Source organism: Euleptes europaea, chromosome 9, assembly GCF_029931775.1.
Source record: "Euleptes europaea isolate rEulEur1 chromosome 9, rEulEur1.hap1, whole genome shotgun sequence".
Classification (NCBI taxonomy): domain Eukaryota; kingdom Metazoa; phylum Chordata; class Lepidosauria; order Squamata; family Sphaerodactylidae; genus Euleptes; species Euleptes europaea.
In genome coordinates, this window is record NC_079320.1 from 16,581,979 (window position 1) to 16,601,409 (window position 19,431).

The 19,431-nt window shown below is 45.3% G+C and overlaps 1 protein-coding gene across 1 annotated transcript in view; it reads left to right on the top strand.

Moving 5' to 3' along the window:
* MMRN1 (multimerin 1) overlaps positions 1–19,431 on the top strand; it is a 76,169-nt gene that overhangs the window by 18,551 nt on the left and 38,187 nt on the right. The window contains exons 2-3 of the mRNA XM_056855646.1: positions 3,890–4,009; positions 8,758–8,864. Of these exons, the coding sequence (XP_056711624.1) occupies positions 3,890–4,009; positions 8,758–8,864 (227 nt within the window). The remainder of the gene's footprint in view (positions 1–3,889; positions 4,010–8,757; positions 8,865–19,431) is intronic.

Here is a 19,431-nt window from a genome sequence, read left to right on the forward strand (position 1 = left end):
CCCTTAAGCCAACAGACGACCCCCACCCCTGCATTACAGCCTCTGAGCCAAGGCTCCTAATATTCTCTTGCTAATGAGAGTTGGGTTTATCGCATTTTCAACCTGCAAGGATGCTCCCGGGGGGAAAAGGGCTGTGTGGTTTTTTCCTTCGATACCGTACTCCCCCTAATTATCAGGTCCGGCTTCAGAGGGCAGTGAGCTCGGGGGCTTACCAGGGTGCCCGAGACGGCTGCTCGCAAATATGTCAGCGTGTAATCAATTAGGGACCGTGCTGCCAACTGCGCCATATGTACAGGAGTCTGGCCAACCCAACGGGCTCAGCACATCAATAGTGTCATAATTCATAATTTGCGGTCACAAGCAGAGTCAGAGGATTCTACCCCAGGTCTCTCCCACGCTAGCTAGCTAGTTCACTGCTGAAGGAAGAAGAAGACGAGTTGGTTTTTATATGCCGACTCTCTCTACCACTTAAGGAAGAATCAAACTGGCTTACAATCGCCTTCCCTTCCCCTTCCCACAACAGACACCCGAGGTAGGTGGGGCTGAGAGAGCTCTAAGAGAGCTGTGACTAGCCCAAGGTCACCCAGCTGGCTTCATGGGTAAGAGTGGGGGAACCAACCCGGTTCACCAGATTAGCCTCCTCTGCTCATGTGGAGGAGCGGGGAATCAAACCCGGTTCTCCAGAACAGAGTCCGCTGATCCAAACCACCACTCTATACCACGCTGGCTCCTTTATCCTCCTTCCCTCAGCCCATAAGCACAGGACATTGGGTTTTTTTTTTTACAGGCTTTGACTGTTCGCTACAGTTGTCAACACGCCTGCAGAAAAAAATGACCTGTCCTTTAAGGAGAGGCTTAGCGTGTGGAAATTGACAGCAGCAGCTTTGTGTGGAATGGAGGTAATTAGCATCACCTTGTAAATTACATCCTGTGAGTTTGTGTGTGCATATGGCCTAGATATGTACGTAGGAAGGCAAAGTTAATTAGGAGGGCTCTTGACAATGTCGCCCAATCCTTAATTACATGTTTGTTAATTTTTATGGATTTTTCATTGTACATTTTTAAACTCTCATTGTAACCCACCTTAAGTTCCCTTTTGGAGAAAGGCACGCTAAAAATACTCGAAAGAGAACGCGTAACATGTATAAGGTCAGACCAATGGCCGAGAGGTTTCATAGTATCATTCTATGGCCTTTTACGCAGGGACGTTTCCCCGTGGTCACCCCCGCTGACTGCTTCCGGGCTTCCATTTGATTATGCCCGTCAGAGGATGCCTCGCTCTCCCCGCGCATTTTGTCCGCATTTTCCAGATTCTGACTAAAACAGCATGTGGAAAATGCGGGCAAAATGCTCTGGGAAAGCAAGGTGTCCTCTGACAGGAAGAAAAGGCATGCATAATCAAAAGGGGGTGACCGCGGGGATACGACCCTGCATAAAAGGCCTGTATCTGTATCAATTGGCCTCCCCTGTTGGACGCTACTAGAGATATATGTCCCCTGCTGTTAGTACTAGTCTTGGGAACTTTTACTCATATGAGGACGATTCCCCTTCTATGGGGAACAACAATATAAGAGGGAATTTTATTATGAGTGCGCCATCTTCGTCTAGGTTTTTAACTGTGTAATATGTATCTACATAGGTTTTATGATTGCTGTATATAATTATATTAATGTGTTCTTGTTAACCGCCCTGAGCCAGACTGATCTGGAAAGGGTGGGATAGAAATAAAATAAAGAAAGAAAGAAAGAAAACTTGCTGGACCTGTATGGATAGTGAAATGCGCAAGACCCATGGGTCAGAATCTCCTCCTGCTCAGGGGGTATGCCGAAAATGATGCCTTTCTGTAATAACCACATGGTTTGAAAAGAGGTCAAAAAAATCTGGTGAGATCTGAGAGGTTAAAAAATGGGATGAGACCTGAGCATGCTCCATAAGGGACAGAATGTTCAGAGCAGCGGAGTGAAATTAAATGGAAGAGTTGGGGAACAAATCAGTTCAAATTCCTGGTTTACTGAATCCTGGAAGGGGGGGATTTTGCAGGATGGCTTTTCCCTCCCCCCCTGCAGTTCTTTAGGGGCCCCCAGTTGTGTGGAATGATTTCACAGCCTCAAACTGAGGACTTCCTCAGTTCTTCTCCCAGACATCCTTTTAACTGGAAATGCTGGAGATTACACCCTGGGATTTATACCTGTAAAGCTGGGATTCTATCACTGAGTTGCAGCCTCGTCTTCCAGTAGAAGTAGGTACACCACCATGTAATTATTTTCCACTAGTTGTATACAGTTTCTCCATAAACTATGCACATTTATGGACATTATTTTTTTTTAATTTCAGAGAAATATATATCTGGATGTAGATTATTACTCTTAAAAAATGCCTAGTTTGCTGCAATCTTGGATTTTCTCTAAAATGCAACTCGGCAGTGCTATGAATTTTTATTATTATTACCACTAGCTCATCTTTATTTTATTCCAAGGCTTGAGTTGCTTCTTCTTACATCAGTGTAAGACACTCACATTCAAATCTCCAGTTTCTTATAGGGAAAGGATGTAAACAAAGCGCCATGCTGAATATTGATTGTTCCATACACATACCAATTAAAAAGAGTTATTGTCCTGCTGACGATCCCCTAGGGTTTGTGCAAAGAATGGAAGAAACATCAGATAAATTAAACAGGAAAAGACGTCTCGGACTCAGAACCCATTCTCTGACCGTTAGAAAGTGGGAGCGTTGCAATAAGGAGTCTTGCAAGGAGTCAGCAACATCTTTATATCTGCCCCATGAGCCAAAGCAGGTGATGGTTTTGGATTGGAAATGCATGATTAGCCACTTGGCAAAAACCCAGACTCTCTAATCCGTGCATGCTGGTGTTATCATGACATGCTGTTCCAGTCTGTGTCTGGCTGTCCAGGCTCTCTTTTTGGCACTGGCTGTTTTAACACATCACTTTATGCCAAGGGCAGGAAGAGAGGGGCTGTGCCTCAGTGGCAGAATGCTTGCTTTGCATGCAGAAGGTCCCAGGTTCCATCCCTGGCATCTCCAGTTAAAAGGATCAGGTAGGAGGTGATGTGAAAAGCCTCAATCTGAAACCTAGTCAGAGTAGACAATGTTGGTTTTGGTAGACTCATCGTTTTACTCACGTGTTATGTGCCATCAAGTCACTTCCAACTTATGGTGACCTTAGGAATTAATGGCCTCAAAAACATCCTATCACTAACAGCCTTTCTCAGGTCTTGCAAACTGAAGGCTGTGGCTTCCTTTATTGACTCAATCAATCTTGGGTCTTCCTCCTTCCTGTTGCCTTCAGCTTTCCTTAGCATTATTGTCTTTTCCGGTGAGTCATGTCTTCTGTTTATGTGACCAAAGTATGATAGCTTCAGTTCAGTCATTTTAGCTTCTAGGAAGAATTCAGGCTTGATTTTTTTTTGTCCTTTTGGTGGTCCACAGTATCCATAACACTCTCCTCCACACCCACAGTTCAAATAAATTAATTTTCTTCCTGTCCCCTTTCTTCATTTACTGTATTTTTATTGAATTGTGTAACCTTGTAATCCACATAGAGTTTTTTAAGAAAGAAAAGAAAAGAAAGAAAAGAAAAGAAAGAAAAGAAAGACCTGTTTAAATGTATGGATGTCTTACACTTACAGGATCAGGAAATTATATCTCTTTTATAGAAGGCACCATCAATAGAGAAGAAATAACTAGCACAAGTCATTAAGAAAACATTTTGCATAGTTAAGACAGAGGAACCAGATTTCTGTAGTTAGCCTAATGTTTTTCGGAAGATGCTTCCTGTCTTTCCCCCCATATTCTAATCATTTATGGTATCAATTGTATATAGACTTAAAAAAAGGTCTTCATTTGTTATTTTCTCTTGTTGCTTACACAGGAATTGGTGCGCTTACGTCCACACAAGGCTGCAGCCCACCATAGTGGTTGACAACGTGGAAAACTATGCATCGGGCAGAACCAAACCTTGTAGCTGGATTAGTGGACCCTGCGGATCAAGGTATATAACATGGTTTACAGCCCACGCGTGCTCTTGAACTGTGACCAGTTAAATTAAGGAAGAAGAGACTTGTGGGAATCTGCTGTAATTTTCCTACCATCTCTCATCATGGAAGTGCGCTATATGGTGAAAAGTGCTCCGGGATTGAAGTTAGGGCGTGGTGTTTGGTGTGCAGCTCAACTGTGGCTGACACCTTGCCTTCTTGCAGAGGGTAGTTAATTGCCCTTTCTCTAAGGAAGCAGAACCCAGAAACTCCCATGTGGCTTATATCGGGCTGCCAACCTCCAGGTTTGGCCTGGAGATCTCCCAGAATTACAGTTGCTCTCCAGGCGACATAGATCAGTTGTCCAGGAAAAAATGGCCGCTTCGGAGGGTGGCCTTTATTGCATCATACCCTGCTGAGGTCCCGCCCCTTGCCAAACCATGCCCTTCCCAGGCTCCATCCCCAAATCTCCAGGTATTTCCCAAGTGATGAGATTCTGACAAGATTGGGCTAGCCTGGGCCATCCAGGTTAAGGCACTAGAAATATACCTCTGTAATTTTGTTTCAGTTTGAGCCAATCAGAGTTACTATATCATGACCTCAGGAATATTGGCTAATGGCGGGAATAGAAATGGTCCCAATTCACAATAGTGTAATAACTTTCCAACAAATGCCAAAAGTCACATCATCCTGAGAACACAGCGAAATAGTAGGGCTGTGGCTCAGTGGTAGAGCATCTGCTTGGCATGCAGAAGGCCCCAGGTTCAATCCCCGGCATCTCCAGTTAAAGGGACTAGGCAAGTAGGTGATGTGAAAGACCTCTGCCTGAGACCCTGGAGAGCCTCAGTCGGTCTGAATAGACAATACTGACTTTGATGGACCAAGGGTCTGATTCAGTAGAAGGCAGCTTCAGGCGTGTTCACATTACAACAAATCAGCTCCTAGAAAAAATGGGACCATTGTGACAAAAAACAGGAGAATGCCGAATTCATGAAGACCCAGTCTGCAACCACTGTTATAACTCCATATACAAATGATGGTGATTGTCGACATTTGTGTAGCGTGGCACTGCTTCTGAGTCCTGGACCCTTATGATTTCAGAGGCAGGGCAGGATCTGTTAGGATTTTTCTGCTCAGAGTTTTACCATCTGGTTCTTCATTCTTGCACTGAAAACTTGGGCCCAGTGGAGATGGCTAGTTGAGCATGGGATGCCAAGTTTAGAAATAGTCTTTGCGCGCAGAACACAGTGGCCAGCTCTCAAATTCTATGGCAGAGAAGGAAAAATTTCCCCCAGTTCTTTCCCTACCTGTTCATTCAGCTTCCTGTTTCCCACTAGGTGGCAGGTTTGCACGCAGATAAAACATGATTGAAAGTCCAGGAGCAATTTAAAATCTAGTCCATCTCCTCTTATAAACCTCAAAACCTTTTCAATCTTCAACTCTCCTCTTTGGTCTGTGATATTCTTCAACCAAGATTAATAGAAAATTTGATTCCAGAGCCGTTCTGTGTTTGAACACGTCTGTTTCTCCGAACATTTTCTCCTTGGAGTTTATTAGTTTGAATGCCGATTTTAACTTATGGAGCTGGGGACGACAGATTTACAATCCATGGCAATCTAAGCGGCTTATTTATTCTTACAGGGCTGGATCTATATGTTAAAGGACTTTAAATGCTAATGAAGGAGGGAAATCCCACTGAAATACTGAGCTGGTAAAAGACTTATCTAAAAATGACATTTTTTTCCTTAGCGGCAAATGCAGTTGCTAAAGATGTGTATTAGCATAAAATATGTGTCACACACGATGCTAAATATATTATTTCCTACAACTGTCAGGACTTTCTATAACATGTGGTATAGTGGTTGAATGCCAGTGTAGTATAGGATTACCAACCTCCAGGTGGGGCCTAGAAATCTCCCAGTATTACAGTTGATTTCCAGACCACGGAGACCAGCTCCCCTTGAGAAAATGGCTGCTTTGGAGGGTGGACATTATGGCATTATATCCCACTGAGGTACCTTTCCTCCCCAAACCCCGCCCTCCACAGACTCCACCCCCAAATCTCCAGGAATTTCCCAACCCAGAGTTGGCAACCTTAGCAGTAGCAACATGCTTTCAAATTTCCATAGAGTTTTGGAGGCGATTGCTAGAGCTGAGGGTCAGTGGGGCCGCCTGGTGGATTGGGCTTTTGACCATCCCCACCGGGCAGTTGGCAAGCCTATTTTGAAGGCAAGAGATGTTCAAAGGCGGTTTGCCACTGCCTGCTTCTGCAGAGCAGCCCTGGACTTCCTTGGAGGTCTTCCATCCAAGTTCTGACCCTGCTTAGCTTCTGAGATCTGACGAGATCAGGCTAGCCTGGGCCATCCAGGTCAGGGCCACCACTTTAGCCTTGATATTTTAACCAGGGATGCCAGTGACTGAATCTGGAGCCTCCTACGTGCCAAGCAAATGCTCTACCTGGGCACCACCCTTTTTAAAAAATTTATGTCAAAAGAGGAACACCATTAGCTGGGCTTGGGGCGGAAAGAAGCTTGCCTCCCAGACCATCTAGGGAGTTAAGATGGTGAAAGGGTGGGGTTCTACTCCCCTCAGCTACATGATGTCAAAAGTCGCCCTTTTTAGATGGGAACGTGACATGGAACAAAGACGGCTTCCGCTGTCACATCTAATTTGGTCCTTCACTGTAATGATGCTCAGCGATGACTCATCTACATGTTGGAGAAGCTGATACACCATAACTGCACTCACTCTTCACCTGCGCTTTTGTGGCTTTTCTGAGGTCCGCACTTCAAAAAGGATGTGGACAGAATGGAGCGGGTGCAGAGGAGAGCGATGAGGATGATCAGGGGCCTGGAGACCGAGCCCTGCGAGGAAAGGCTGAGGGAGCTGGGAATGTTCAGTCTGGAGAAGAGGAGGTTGAAGGGGGGGGCATGATTGCTCTCTTTAAGTATTTGCAGGGCTGCCACTCAGAGGAGGACAGGGAGCTGTTCCTGTTAGCAGCAGAGGATAGGACTCGCAATAATGGGTTTAAATTGCGGGAGGAAAGGTATTGCTGGATATTAGTAGGGGAAATTTTTTTTTTTTACAGTAAGAGTTGTTTGACAGTGGAATCAGCTGCCTAGGGAGGTGGTGAGCTCCCCCTCATTGGCAGTCTTTAAGCAGAGGCTGGACAATCACTTGTCAGGGATGCTCTAGGCTGATCCTGCATTGAGCAGGGGGTTGGACTAGATGGCCTGTATGGCCCCTTCCAACTCTATGATTCTATTATTCTTTCTATGATTCTATGATAAGGAATAAGCCCTGAGTACAAGCAAAACCCTAGAAAGGAGGTCAGTTGTGCTGCTAATGATATGCAGCTCTGGAATCTGGAGTCGGCTTGTGGGGTTTCATTTGAGCAGGCGCGCCGAGTGGACATGAATATTTTGGAACCCAATTTCCTCTTCTTAATGACACACATTTGCCCAGCTACTTATTCACAGTCATGTCAACGCAGAAAGCATAATTGTAGCTACTTAAAAATGAATACTTACCCAGTTTGCTGTCACCCAAGGACACTCCTGCGCATGCATTTTTTCCATGTAGAGAGAAAAAAAATCACAATGCAAATAGTAAAAAAATCTTGTGCAAGGATACCAAGCAAGATGACTTTGTGTGTAATTTGTTTTGGTTAATTCAAGATATCATTTTCTCCCTCTAGTGTCTAATGAGATTTTTTTTCCAAGAAAAAATGAGCATAACCCTTTCCTGTGGTGCTTGTCACTGTCTACTCATTTCTCCTGCAAGCGTCTGCATTCTTCCCCACTGCACATCATAATTAGGGTTGCCAACCTCCAGGTACTAGCTGGAGATCTCCTGCTATTACAACTGATCTCCAGCCGATAGAGATCAGTTCACCTGGAGAAAATGGCTGCTTTGGCAATTGGACTCTATGGCATTGAAGTCCTTCCCCTCCCCAAACTGCACCCTCCTTAGGCTCCACCCCAAAAATCTACCACCGGTGGCATCATGCCTGTTTATTGCAAGCCTCCAAAACTACCCACAGTTATGAAAGACAGTGTCAACAAATGACTTGCGTGACATCGTGGCCAGAGTTTCAGATTAGGATCTGGGAGACCCAGGTTTGAATCCCCACTCTGCCATGGATGACCTTGCGGCAACCACTCCCTCTCAGCCTCTCATATCTCACAGGGGTGTTGTTAGGGTTGCCAACCTTCAAATGGTGGCTGGAGATCTCCTGCTATTACAACTGATCTCCAACCAATAGAGATCAGTACCCCTGGAGAAAATGGCTGCTTTGGCAACTGGACTCTATGGCATTGAAGTCCCACCCCTCTCCAAGCCCCGCCCTCCTCAGCCTCTGCCCCCAAAGTCTCCAGGTATTTCCCAACCCGGAGCTGGCAACCCAAGGTGTTATAAGGATAAAATGAAGGTGGGGAAAACATTGTAAGCCACTTTGGATCCCCGACCCGAAAGAAAATCAGGTTATAAACCACTAAACAAATGAATTAAATTTGACCAAGGTACGATTGCTTCCCTCCTTCCTGATATTAATTTCAGCCGTGCTCCTGAAGTCTTTATTTTCCCTTGCTTTGACATAAGGCTGTTCTGTACAAAGCATCGGCTTGTGGTCTTGTACGAGACGAAATCAATAGGACTTCAAAACTAATCCCTCTGTGGCCTATTACTGATGTATCATCCTATATCCCGTCCATTCATCTGAGACAGACCCCCACTAACATTTTGCCTTTCCCAAATCACCTTGCAGCTCTCACTCAAGGACTCACCAAGCTTACCGGATCAAACACATGATTGTGACTTCGCTGGAGTGGAAGTGCTGCCCTGGATACGGCGGGCCAACGTGCCAACCCAAAGGTATGTGAAACCCGAGAAACATTAACCCTTATTGATGAACAATCTGATGGGGGAGCGGGGCTGCAAGGAAAATATTCATCTAGTTCAGGTCTGTGGAGATGAAGCCAGGAAAACAATTAGTCACGTGGCCCCAGGGAAGTAGAGATGAATACTCTGCAATTAGTAGGGTTGCCAGGTCCCTCTTTGCCACCGGTGGGAGGTTTTGGGGCCGCGCCTGAGGAGGGAGGGGGTTTGGGGAGGGGAGGGACTTCAATGACATAGAGTCCAACTGCCATACCGGCCATTTTCTCCAGGGGAACTGATCTCTATCAGCTGGAGATAGGGTTGCCAACCTCCAGGTAGTTAAGACAATAGTCAGCACGAAGGCTCAAGAATCATTTACAGACTTAAATAATCGTTTATCTGTTTAATATACAATCTAAATGAAAAATACAAACGCATACCCAACCGGAAAAAAAGCAATAAAAAGTCTAGGCATTACTTTCATGCCTCTTTCCAAAATAACCTATGCTATTCTATCTAAACTAACTATCTATACAGATTACTTAATTTGTCAAAACGGAGCCAGTAAGTGTTACAAGAGAGCTGGAGGTTTGTAACCTCCAGGTAGTAGCTGGAGATCTCCTAATCTGTCCGCCCCACCCGCCTCCCAGCCAGCCGTCGGGGCGGGGAACGCCGGCTTGCGCCGTCCGGACGCGCACGCGCCCAGTTGGCTCTATGCGCTCTGCCCAGCAGTGCGACGGCGCAAGCCGGCATTCCCCACCCCAATGGCCAGCTGAGAGGCGGGCGGGGCACACAGAGCCGGCTGGGCGCGTGCGTGTCGGGACGGCGCAAGCCGGTGTTTCCCACCCCGCCTCCCAGCTGGCCGTCGGGGCAGGGAACGCCAGCTTGCGCCATCCTGACGCGCACGCGCCCAGCCGGCATTCGTTCTATAAGACGCATGGACATTTCCCCTCACTTTTGAGGAGGAAAAAAGTGCGTGTTATGGAGCGAAAAATACGGTAGTTCCTTACAAAGAGTACCAGTGAACATCCTAGGGGGATTTGGGGTTGAACCCTGACTACTCCTGATATATCAGGCTCCAGCAGGGGACCCAATTTGTTTGGAACCCAACTGTTCGGCTTTTCTAGTGTGCTGGGTAATGTGACCCTTCTGGTGAAAACCTGCCCAGTTCAAGGAATCGTTTAGTAAAGTAATTACTCGGGGGATATTAAATCACGGCCTCCTGAACGCGTCTTCTTTAAAAATTAATTCACCTATAACAGATTGACCCTTCTGACTTTTTAAGGTGCATCTTCTCTGAATATATTCCAGCCAGAGGGCATACTTTTCAACACGCCGCCCCGCTCCTGTTGAAGTCAAAGGCAATTTATGACTTCGCTTTCATTTGGAGTCAGATTGAGGCAGATGGCATAATGCCACCCAGGCTTCTCGTACCAACCTTGTGTAAAACATTGCCTCTTTGAGGCGTGGAGACCTGTATTTTACGATGGCCCCAGTGATCAAACATATGGAAAACACGCTATAGTTTAGCGTTGCGTATGACTGTGATGGCTTGCTCGTGGCCTTGAAAAATAAGATATGGCATCTACATGCATATTTTAAATGGATGAATATTACAAGAAATGCCATTAGCTGTGGTAGGGAACTCAATCACCAGCAGTAGGGAAGAGGCTGTGATTAAAAATTTATGTGCAGAAATGTAGAAAAGTCACTGCTGCTTTTATCCAAGGGGAGGGAAAGCTTAATACTGGCAGCACTGGAATCCCTGCGGAAAAGAGCCTTTCTTATACATGAGTGAGAGGTGGTGGGGTATTTTGGACTAACTTGAATAGAGTTCTGTTCATCAACCACACCTTTGCCTCTCTCAACTTAGCCAAAGTGAATCTAACAGGTTTTAGGATTTGTGTTTGGGGGTTAGCAATAGAAATACTAAAAGATGCAAAAGTGAAATGTATATGAAGGAGGTGAGTAACTACCACAGAATGAAGAATACACAAGCATCTGTGAAGTGAGGGGGAAATACTGGCTGATCGATAAATTCGACTTGGAGCAACAATCTAGAGACTGTTTTCTTGAAAAGCCAGTAGTAGGGAAGTTTATTTATTTATTTGAAGCACTGATATCCTGCCTTATCTCTGCAGACTCAAGGAGGCTAACAAACTTGCAAAGGAAACAAACATAACAGTCCTATTAACAAGATTTAAAATGCACAGAAGTAAAAAAAAAAAAGCATTGGATTTAAAATGATCAGAATTAAAAATTACAGCCAAATCTGCCAAACTGGTCTACCCTCCTCCAGAATTCTGTGTAATAAAACTCTTTTACCGTCTTCTTTAATATAGTGAGTGAAGGCAACCTCTGCACCCACTCTGGTAAGCAATTACAAAGGACTGGTCCTAGTATCTTAAAAGCCCATGACCTAGCTGTTTATTTATTTATTTAATTCATTTACACCCTGCTTTTCTCCCCAATGGGAACCCAAAGCAGCTTACATATTTCTGCTGCATGGACAGGCCTAAGAGAGGCTGTCTGAAGAATGCAGCTGGAGCATAGGAGCATATCAGGAGATGTATGTTGATAAGGAGGGGCTGTGACTCAGTGGCAGAGCATCTGCTTGGCATGCAGAAGGTTCAATCCCCGGCATCTCCAGGTAAAGGGACTAGGGAAGTAGGTGATGAGAAAAGACCTCTGCCTGAGACCCGGGAGAGACACTGCCGGCCTGAGTAGACAGTACTGACTACAACGAATAATGAAGCTCAAGACAATGTATTCTTCTGGATTGAATAGAGATCTGAGATGCCTGTCTCATTGTGTGTGTGTGTGAAATGCCGTCAAGTCGCAGCCGACTTATGGCAACCCCTTTTGGGGTTTTCATGGCAAGAGACTAACAGAGGTGGTTTGCCAGTGCCTTCCTCCGCACAGCAACCCTGGTATTCCTTGGTGGTCTCCCATCCAAATACTAACCAGGACTGACCCTGCTTAGCTTCTGAGATCTGACAAGATCAGGCTAGCCTGGGCCATCCAGGTCAGGGCGCCTGTCTCATTACCAATGCTAATTCCCCCCTACTATCCCTGATCATATGACACCTTATCCAGTCATACCTTTTTACAAGGCTGACACCTGCAAATGCCATTTACTGGCTTTTGACCTTTACATTGCCATTGTGGGTCTAATTCACTCTTCTCTACTTAAGGATAGATGGATTCACATTCTATCTGTATCTGAATAAGTGAGCTGTACGTCACCAAAGCTCATACCCTGCCAAAATTTTTGTTAGTCTTTAAGGTGCTACTGGACTTTTGCTCTTTTCTACAGCTTGTTTTTAGATCAGGAACATTTCTAAGTTGTGTGTTTTATCTTTAAATTCATGGCTGGTGTCCACAGAAGTCTTCAGAAGTGGTAGCATATCATGCACTTACCTAAACAATTCTACCAATGCAAGATTCCTCTTGGCTCAGGGTGGATTTTTCTGTGTGATCCTGGGGAAAAAATCCCCCTTTACCAGCTCTGACTCTGGCATAGAGCTTCAAAGGGCTAAAGAGACATTTAAGGAAATAATTTATTAAAGGAAGGTGTTCATTATGAGCAGGTCAAAGCTTCTGAATTTTTAAGTAAGAACTCTTCTTCAACTTATACATTCCCAGTGGCTAACAATTAATAAACTAAAATAGGCATGACTCCAGGGTTGGAGAAGTTATGTAGGAGGAAATCACTGACTTCTCGTCTATTTATTTGAAGCCCCACCTGGAAATGTGGCAGATGCATTTCCAAAGGAAGACTGGCTACAGTGCTGCCCTAAAACCAGGTATCTGTCAGAGCCAGTCCAGGCTAGTGAGTGGCCCCACTCAAACCAAGACCTGTGGTGATGTCTCAGGGGCAGACCCTGAAGCCATTCCAGTTTCGGAATCCCTGACAAAGTTCCTGAAGATGTGGAGAGTATCTTATTTTTCTTCTAACTTGAATGAACTTTATAATATTCCCTTCGGGTGGAAATCTCTATGTGCAGGAGTGTGAGCTAACTAAAGGTAAGAATGATTGATGAGAAAGGAGTCTTGAGGTAAGGTGATGCTCATACAATGTAGGCAACCAGATCTGTTGGCGTCTGCTTCCATTTGTATGGTAACGACCTTTTTTGGGATGCCAGGAAATTGTTATTTATGTTATGACTGTATTAATAATGGATGTTATACGGTTCGGGCTGTATTTTTATAGTTCAGAAACAGTACGGCGATGTTTCTTTCCGAGCATGTTGCTCACAAAATGCCAGGTCTCACAGTAATAGCAATGATGTTAAAAATAGCAGGACAGACTTATCAAGTTCAATGTAATGTGTGTTTGTGCATATACGGGTACAGGAGTAGATAGATTTATATTATATTTAGGGCTTGAACCTTAAATTTGATAATCAGCGACAACTTTAACTGGTAAATTTGTGGGACTTGTGAGTTTAAGACACTGTTACTGAAATGAAATACTATTCAAGATGGTAGTTCCTTCTTGCACAGGGGACTTTACCTTTACCTACAATGTTTTGACACAGTAGGCCTGAGAGTTTGCTTTTGGGTTCTTTTGTAAATCTGCAAACATACTTTTTTTCCCCACGGTTTGAGCAAACCTACAGCTTCAGCCTTGAGAAAGATAATTTATGAACCAATGGCTTTATGTCCGGAATAAATCCCAGAAGTAATGGAACAAAGTTTGCAATAGTAATTCTTTGGAATGCTAAGAGGTGTCTAACATCACACCTTTAGAGATAATGAATTAGATGGTTTAAGAAAGCAATGTGAGGCTGATGTAATTGTGTCAGTATAAAATAACCATACCCTTAATCCCTCACCATCTCAAATCTGGGTTGCCGTGAGACAATCTTACATTTTCTGAAAAGGCATGGTAAGAACTTTAGAAATTGAATTTTATCTTTAAATGCAGGATAGGTAGGAGAAGGGATGACTGTATGATTTTATTTATAATCTCATTTACATATGCTAGTGTTTTCTATATAATTGTGATTCTGGTTTATTTAATCTGTTCAAGAGTAACCGGGGAAACCAGCGGGAGGGCTGTTGGGGGCAGCATCCTAGGAGAGACAGAAAAAAAAAACCCTCATCTACACACAGGGAGTTCTTACCACAGAGCTCCTGGTGATTTCTAGAGCTACCCAGAAGTAAAAAGGATAGCTCTAGGAATCACCAGAAACTTGATGGTAAAACTGCAAGTTTCTAGTGATTCCTAGAGCTACCCTTTTCACTTCTGGGTAGCTCAAGGTATTGCCAAGCACTCCATGGTAAGAACTTCATGTTAGTAGATGGGGGCCTATTTTTTTTTCTCCCACTGCTGCTAGAATAAGTGGCAGGCAATGGTACCTGAGAGCAGGGGGTCCCCTGCCCCCACCGGGGACTTGGCAGTCCCAGTAACTACAGTGATTTTTAAAATAAAGTTCATAAAAGACAACATTGAGTGATAGTGGGCTGGAATGCAAGGTTTTCACCAAGTCTTGAAATAAATAAACTTCTGACTTCTTTCTAGTTAAAATACTGGTACCTGTGCTGAATGGTCATTGGAGAGAGTAATCCTTCTTCACACAGCCTTGTGGTTTAGCAGTTAATGTGTTGTTTTAAAACCATCAAAGAGACTTTCCGTTTCCATGAGCCTGTTTTAAGTAATGGAGTTACATCTACGGGTGGGAGTAACACAATAACACCACCACATTTAGCAACATGACACTCCAAAAATATATCACACTCTCTCCCTGGAAATATCTTAGAATTGGGGGTGGCAATTCAGTGGTACCCAATGGCTCATAAATCCAACTTTCTGAGTTGTTTATATGCCCAGTGTGACACCACATTCTTCTAAACGCAGGTTATTTTCCTTCTTCTTGTATTGTTCTTTGAAACATCTCTAAAACTGGCCATAAAATTACAGACAAGCGATTGCTTTGATCCGCATCTGCAATTTTGCCTTTGAGAACTATTGTTAGGAGTAGGGTTGCCAGGTCCCTCTTTGCCATCGGTGGGAGGTTTTTGGGGCAGAGCCTGAGGAGGGTGGGGATCTCCAGCTAGTACCTGGAGGTTGGCAACCCTAGTTCCCATTCCCTCCACAATGTTGTTAAAGGGGGATGTGGGAGAGCCAGTGTGGTATGGAGAGCTGGCATGGTGTAGTGGTTAAGAGTGGTGGTTTGGAGTGGTGGACTCTGATCTGAAGAACCAGGTTTGATTCCCCACTCCTCCACATGAGCGGCGGAGGCTAATCTGGTGAACTGGATTTGTTTCCCCACTCCTACACACAAAGCCAGCTGGGTGACCTTGGGCCAGTCACAGCTCTCTTAGGGCTCTCTCAGCCCCACCTACCTCACAGGGTGTCTGTTGTGGGGAGGGGGAGGGAAGGCGATTGTAAGCCGGTTTGAGTCTCCCTTAAGTGGTAGAGAAAGTCGGCATATAAAAACTCTTTTTCTTCTTCTTAATGAAGGGCATCAGGAGGTGATGGGAGGGACTGTGGTTCAGTGATAGAGCATCTGCTTGGCATGCAGGAGGTCGCAGGTTCAATCCCTGGCAACTCCAGTTAAAGGGACTAGGCAGGTAGGTGATGTGAAAGATACCTGCTGAGGCCCTGGAGAGCCGCTGCTGGTCTGAGTGGACAATACTGACTTTGATGGACCGAGGGTCTGATTCAGTATAAGGCAGCTTCATGTGTTCATGTGATGACATAGATGCTGCAGTCATGGCTGCAGTACCATGTACGCATGTAGCTACTGAATGGAGAGCGGCACTTGGATCTGGCAAGTAACGCCATTGCCTGCACCCATCTGAACATCTCTGAAACCAAACATATTGGGTAATTTCAGAGAAGCAAAAGAGAAGGCTCCATCTGAGCACCTATGCATGGTTCTGCTCTCTATTCAGTAGCTGTGTCTCTACATGGTGGGGTAGCTGCAGCCCCATAGCTAGGGTTGCCAACCTCCAGGTGGTGGCACGAGATCTCCTTCTATTACAACTGATCTCCAGCCGACAGAGATCAGTTCCCCCTGAGAAAATGGCTGCTTTGGCAATTGGAGTCAATGGCATTAAAGTCCTTCCCCTCCCCAAACCCCACCCTCCTCAGGCTCTGCCCCAAAAACCTCCCACCGGTGGCAAAGAGGGACCTGGCAACCCTAGCCATAGCCTCCATTGCTGCCTCCTGATGCCCTCTGGTAAGGGCACCACAATCCCCTCCCCCTTGCAGTTTAGTGGTAGGAGCAGGAATCCTCCTTGTCTCCAAAATACCAGCAGTTGATGGTATAGTTCTCCATGAATCATTATTCACTATAGCACCCAATTGTATTTCTCCATGGCAGACTCTGGGCAGTGCACAAAATGGCTCAAGGGGCCAAAATGAGTCTGAGAAGGAAACTCAAGAGGGTCGAAGCTGAACGGATTATGAAATTTGCAGCATGCCTCAAAATGAACCAGATAGTTGGTTTAATGGAAAAGGGGCAGCACGCGATAGATTGTCTGGAGGGTGCGGGGAGAACACCATCATAATGGCAGTGAATAAATTTGGGAACAAAAGAACGGTGAAAATCCATGGGGGATTTTCTTTATCGCAGGGAGAGTAACTGATTCCCCCATCACAGATTATAACGTCACATCACTGCTTGATAAATCCTTTATAATTAATTGGGAAGAATGCTTGCTTTCAACTTGTGTTGACAGCTATGGCCGTATAAAGATAACACGGCCGCTGGAACAGTGAGTGGCGCTTTCCTCTTACACTGTAGCCCTGCCTGCCACTCTGATAGGTTTGAAGGACAGCTAGGGCTCCCCCAGCCCCTATGGCGCACCTAATTGTTGCTTCCTAGAGTTATGGCATGTAGAACGTATTTGTATTATCTTCAAATGCCACTGTTCGTTCATCACAACTACTAATGGGCATGCATTTTGGATAGACCCATCAATCAGACACAAGTGAATACATGTCCTGACTGCTAACCCTGAGAGCTAGTGTGGCAGAGATAGAATCATAGAATCAAGAAAAAGAAGAGTTGGTTTTTATATGCCAACTTTCTCTACCACTTAAGGGAGACTCAACCGGCTTACAATCACCTTCCCTTCCCCTCCCCACAACAGACACCCTGTGAGGTGGGGATGAGAGAGCTCTAACAGAGCTGTGACTAGCCCAAGGTCACCCAGCTGGCTTCATGTGTAGGAGTGGGGAAACAAATCCAGTTCACCAGATTAGCCTCTGCTGCTCATGTGCAACCCTGCATCACCCTGGGGGTGGTGCCTGGAGAATTTGGGGAGGGAGATTAATCGGGATGTGATTTGGGCTGCCAGCTCTGGGTTGGGAAATAGCTGGAGATTTTTGGGGTGGGTCCTGAGGAGGGTAGGGTTTGGGAAGGGGAGGGACTTCAATGCCATAGAGTCCAATGGCCAAAGTGGCCATTTTCTCCAGGGGAACTGATCTCTATTGGGTGGTAATAGCAGGAGATGTAATAGCAGGAGATCTCCAACTAGTACCTGGAAGTTGGCAACCCTAAATGCATCACTCTATCTCATTGGCTCCCATGCAGACTGTGAAGGCAGCCTTAGAGCCTTTTAAATTTAATTTTCATGCTGTATTATTTCTGCCTCCTCCTGGACCACAGAAGCATTAACTCACTGTACACTGCCTTCCCCACTGATTGATGCCAGTCATTTACAAATTGGGTTACCCTCCTGACCAAGTTGCTTTGCGAAATTGTTACTACTATTAGCCTAGTACCTGGAGGCTGGGCAACCCTAGATGTGATTCTATAAAGTTTGGCCTCTGAAGCTGCCATTTCCTCCAGGGGAACTGATCTCTGTAGTCTGGAGATCTGTGATAACTCTTGGGAGGACTCCAGATCCCATCTGGAGGGAGGCAACCCTACCTCCTGCGGCAGTTCCATAGCTCTGGAGTTTTCATTGAAAAATAGGGATGCCTCTCACCCACATCCAGTACAAAGGCTCCTGCCAATCCTCTTTGGGTCTCCTGCCACTGCTTGAATGAGCAGTGGGAGAAAGTGGGGAGGGAAAATGGCATCGAGCAACACGCAACATCACTTCTGGCAAAAGAAGAAGAAGTGATGTTGTAGTGACACTCTAGGAACTTGGCAGTTTGGAGCGTAAGCTGAGGGTCTTCTTCTAATAGGAGCTTCTTTACCAAAAGCTCAACTGACTCTTCAGGGAATTTACCAAGTAGGGGGGAAATAAGCTTTGATCTAACTTCGTGGTAGAATGGGCAACATATCAGTGCATGTTCGATGGTTTCAATGTCCCCCGTTCCACACGGACATAACCTCTCTGATCTAGGGATCTTCTTATACTTTCCTTCTAAAACAGCTGATGGTAGGGCCTGGCATCTGGCGAGGGTAAAGGCCTTCCTATAATTAATAGACTCAAGATGATAAAAAAAATGGAGCAGGATTGGGCTAAACAAGCATATTTCTGACCGCCCGTCGAGCCACCTTGCCCCGTTTTACTCCAGCCCATTCGCAATCACGCTGGGGGGGGGGGAGAGTTTGCCCATCACCAATAATATCACAGTCAGCACTCTAGATAAGAATGGAGAATAATTAAATCTATATTGAGAGGTTACCCGAGGGGCATGCAAGAGAACCGTGTCATTTTTAATAACAAAGGAACAAAATTACACTCCAGATACTTGAGAGCTCTCTGAACTGATCTCCTAAGACAGGCACTTCCCACTAAGTACGAACAGTTGGAAATCTATAGGAAATTGCCACCATTTGCAGTGTGTTTTCTGTGGTACCAAAATGGGTTTCTATTTATTTGTGCGCGGGGTGTTATTGCGGGGTTACGCAGCACTTCTCCATATACAAAGGGTGCGGTGACACTGAGCTGCACTTAGCATTTCGATAATGCCTTTGAGCATTCAAAGTGCTTTGTATGAAATATCTCAGTAATTCTTAGAACAAGCCAGTAAGGCAGGACAGTTAGTCTAAGCCCCACAGGCCCAGCCTGCCAAGTATTTATTTATTTGTTTGTTTAATCACATTTATAATCCGCCCTCCCCAGCCTAGACCGGGCTCAGGGTGACTCACATAAAATAGATTTTAAAGTAAAAACATGTTAAAACAATTAAAACAATGGTTTAGAGAGCCAGCGTGGTGTAGTGGTTAAGAGCGGCGGTTTGGAGTGGTTGAGTCTGATCTGGAGAACCGGGTTTGATTCCCCACTCTTCCACATGAGCGGCGGAGGCTAATCTGGTGAACTGCATTTGTTTCCCCACTCCTACACATGAAGCCAGCTGGGTGACCTTGGGCTAGTCACAGCTCTCTTAGAGCTCTCTCAGCCCCACCTATCTCACAGGGTGTCTGTTGTGGGGAGGGGAAGGGAAGGTGATTGTAAGCCGGTTTGCGTCTCCCTTAAGTGGAGAAAGTTGGCATATAAAAACCAACTCTTCTTCTTCTTTAAAAAAAGCAGCTTTACAGTTTTACACAGTAACTAGGGTCGCCAGATCCCTCTTCGCTACTGTTTTTTTGGGTGGAGCCTGAGGAGGGTGGGGTTTGGGGAGGGAGGGACTTCAATGCCATAGAGTCCAATT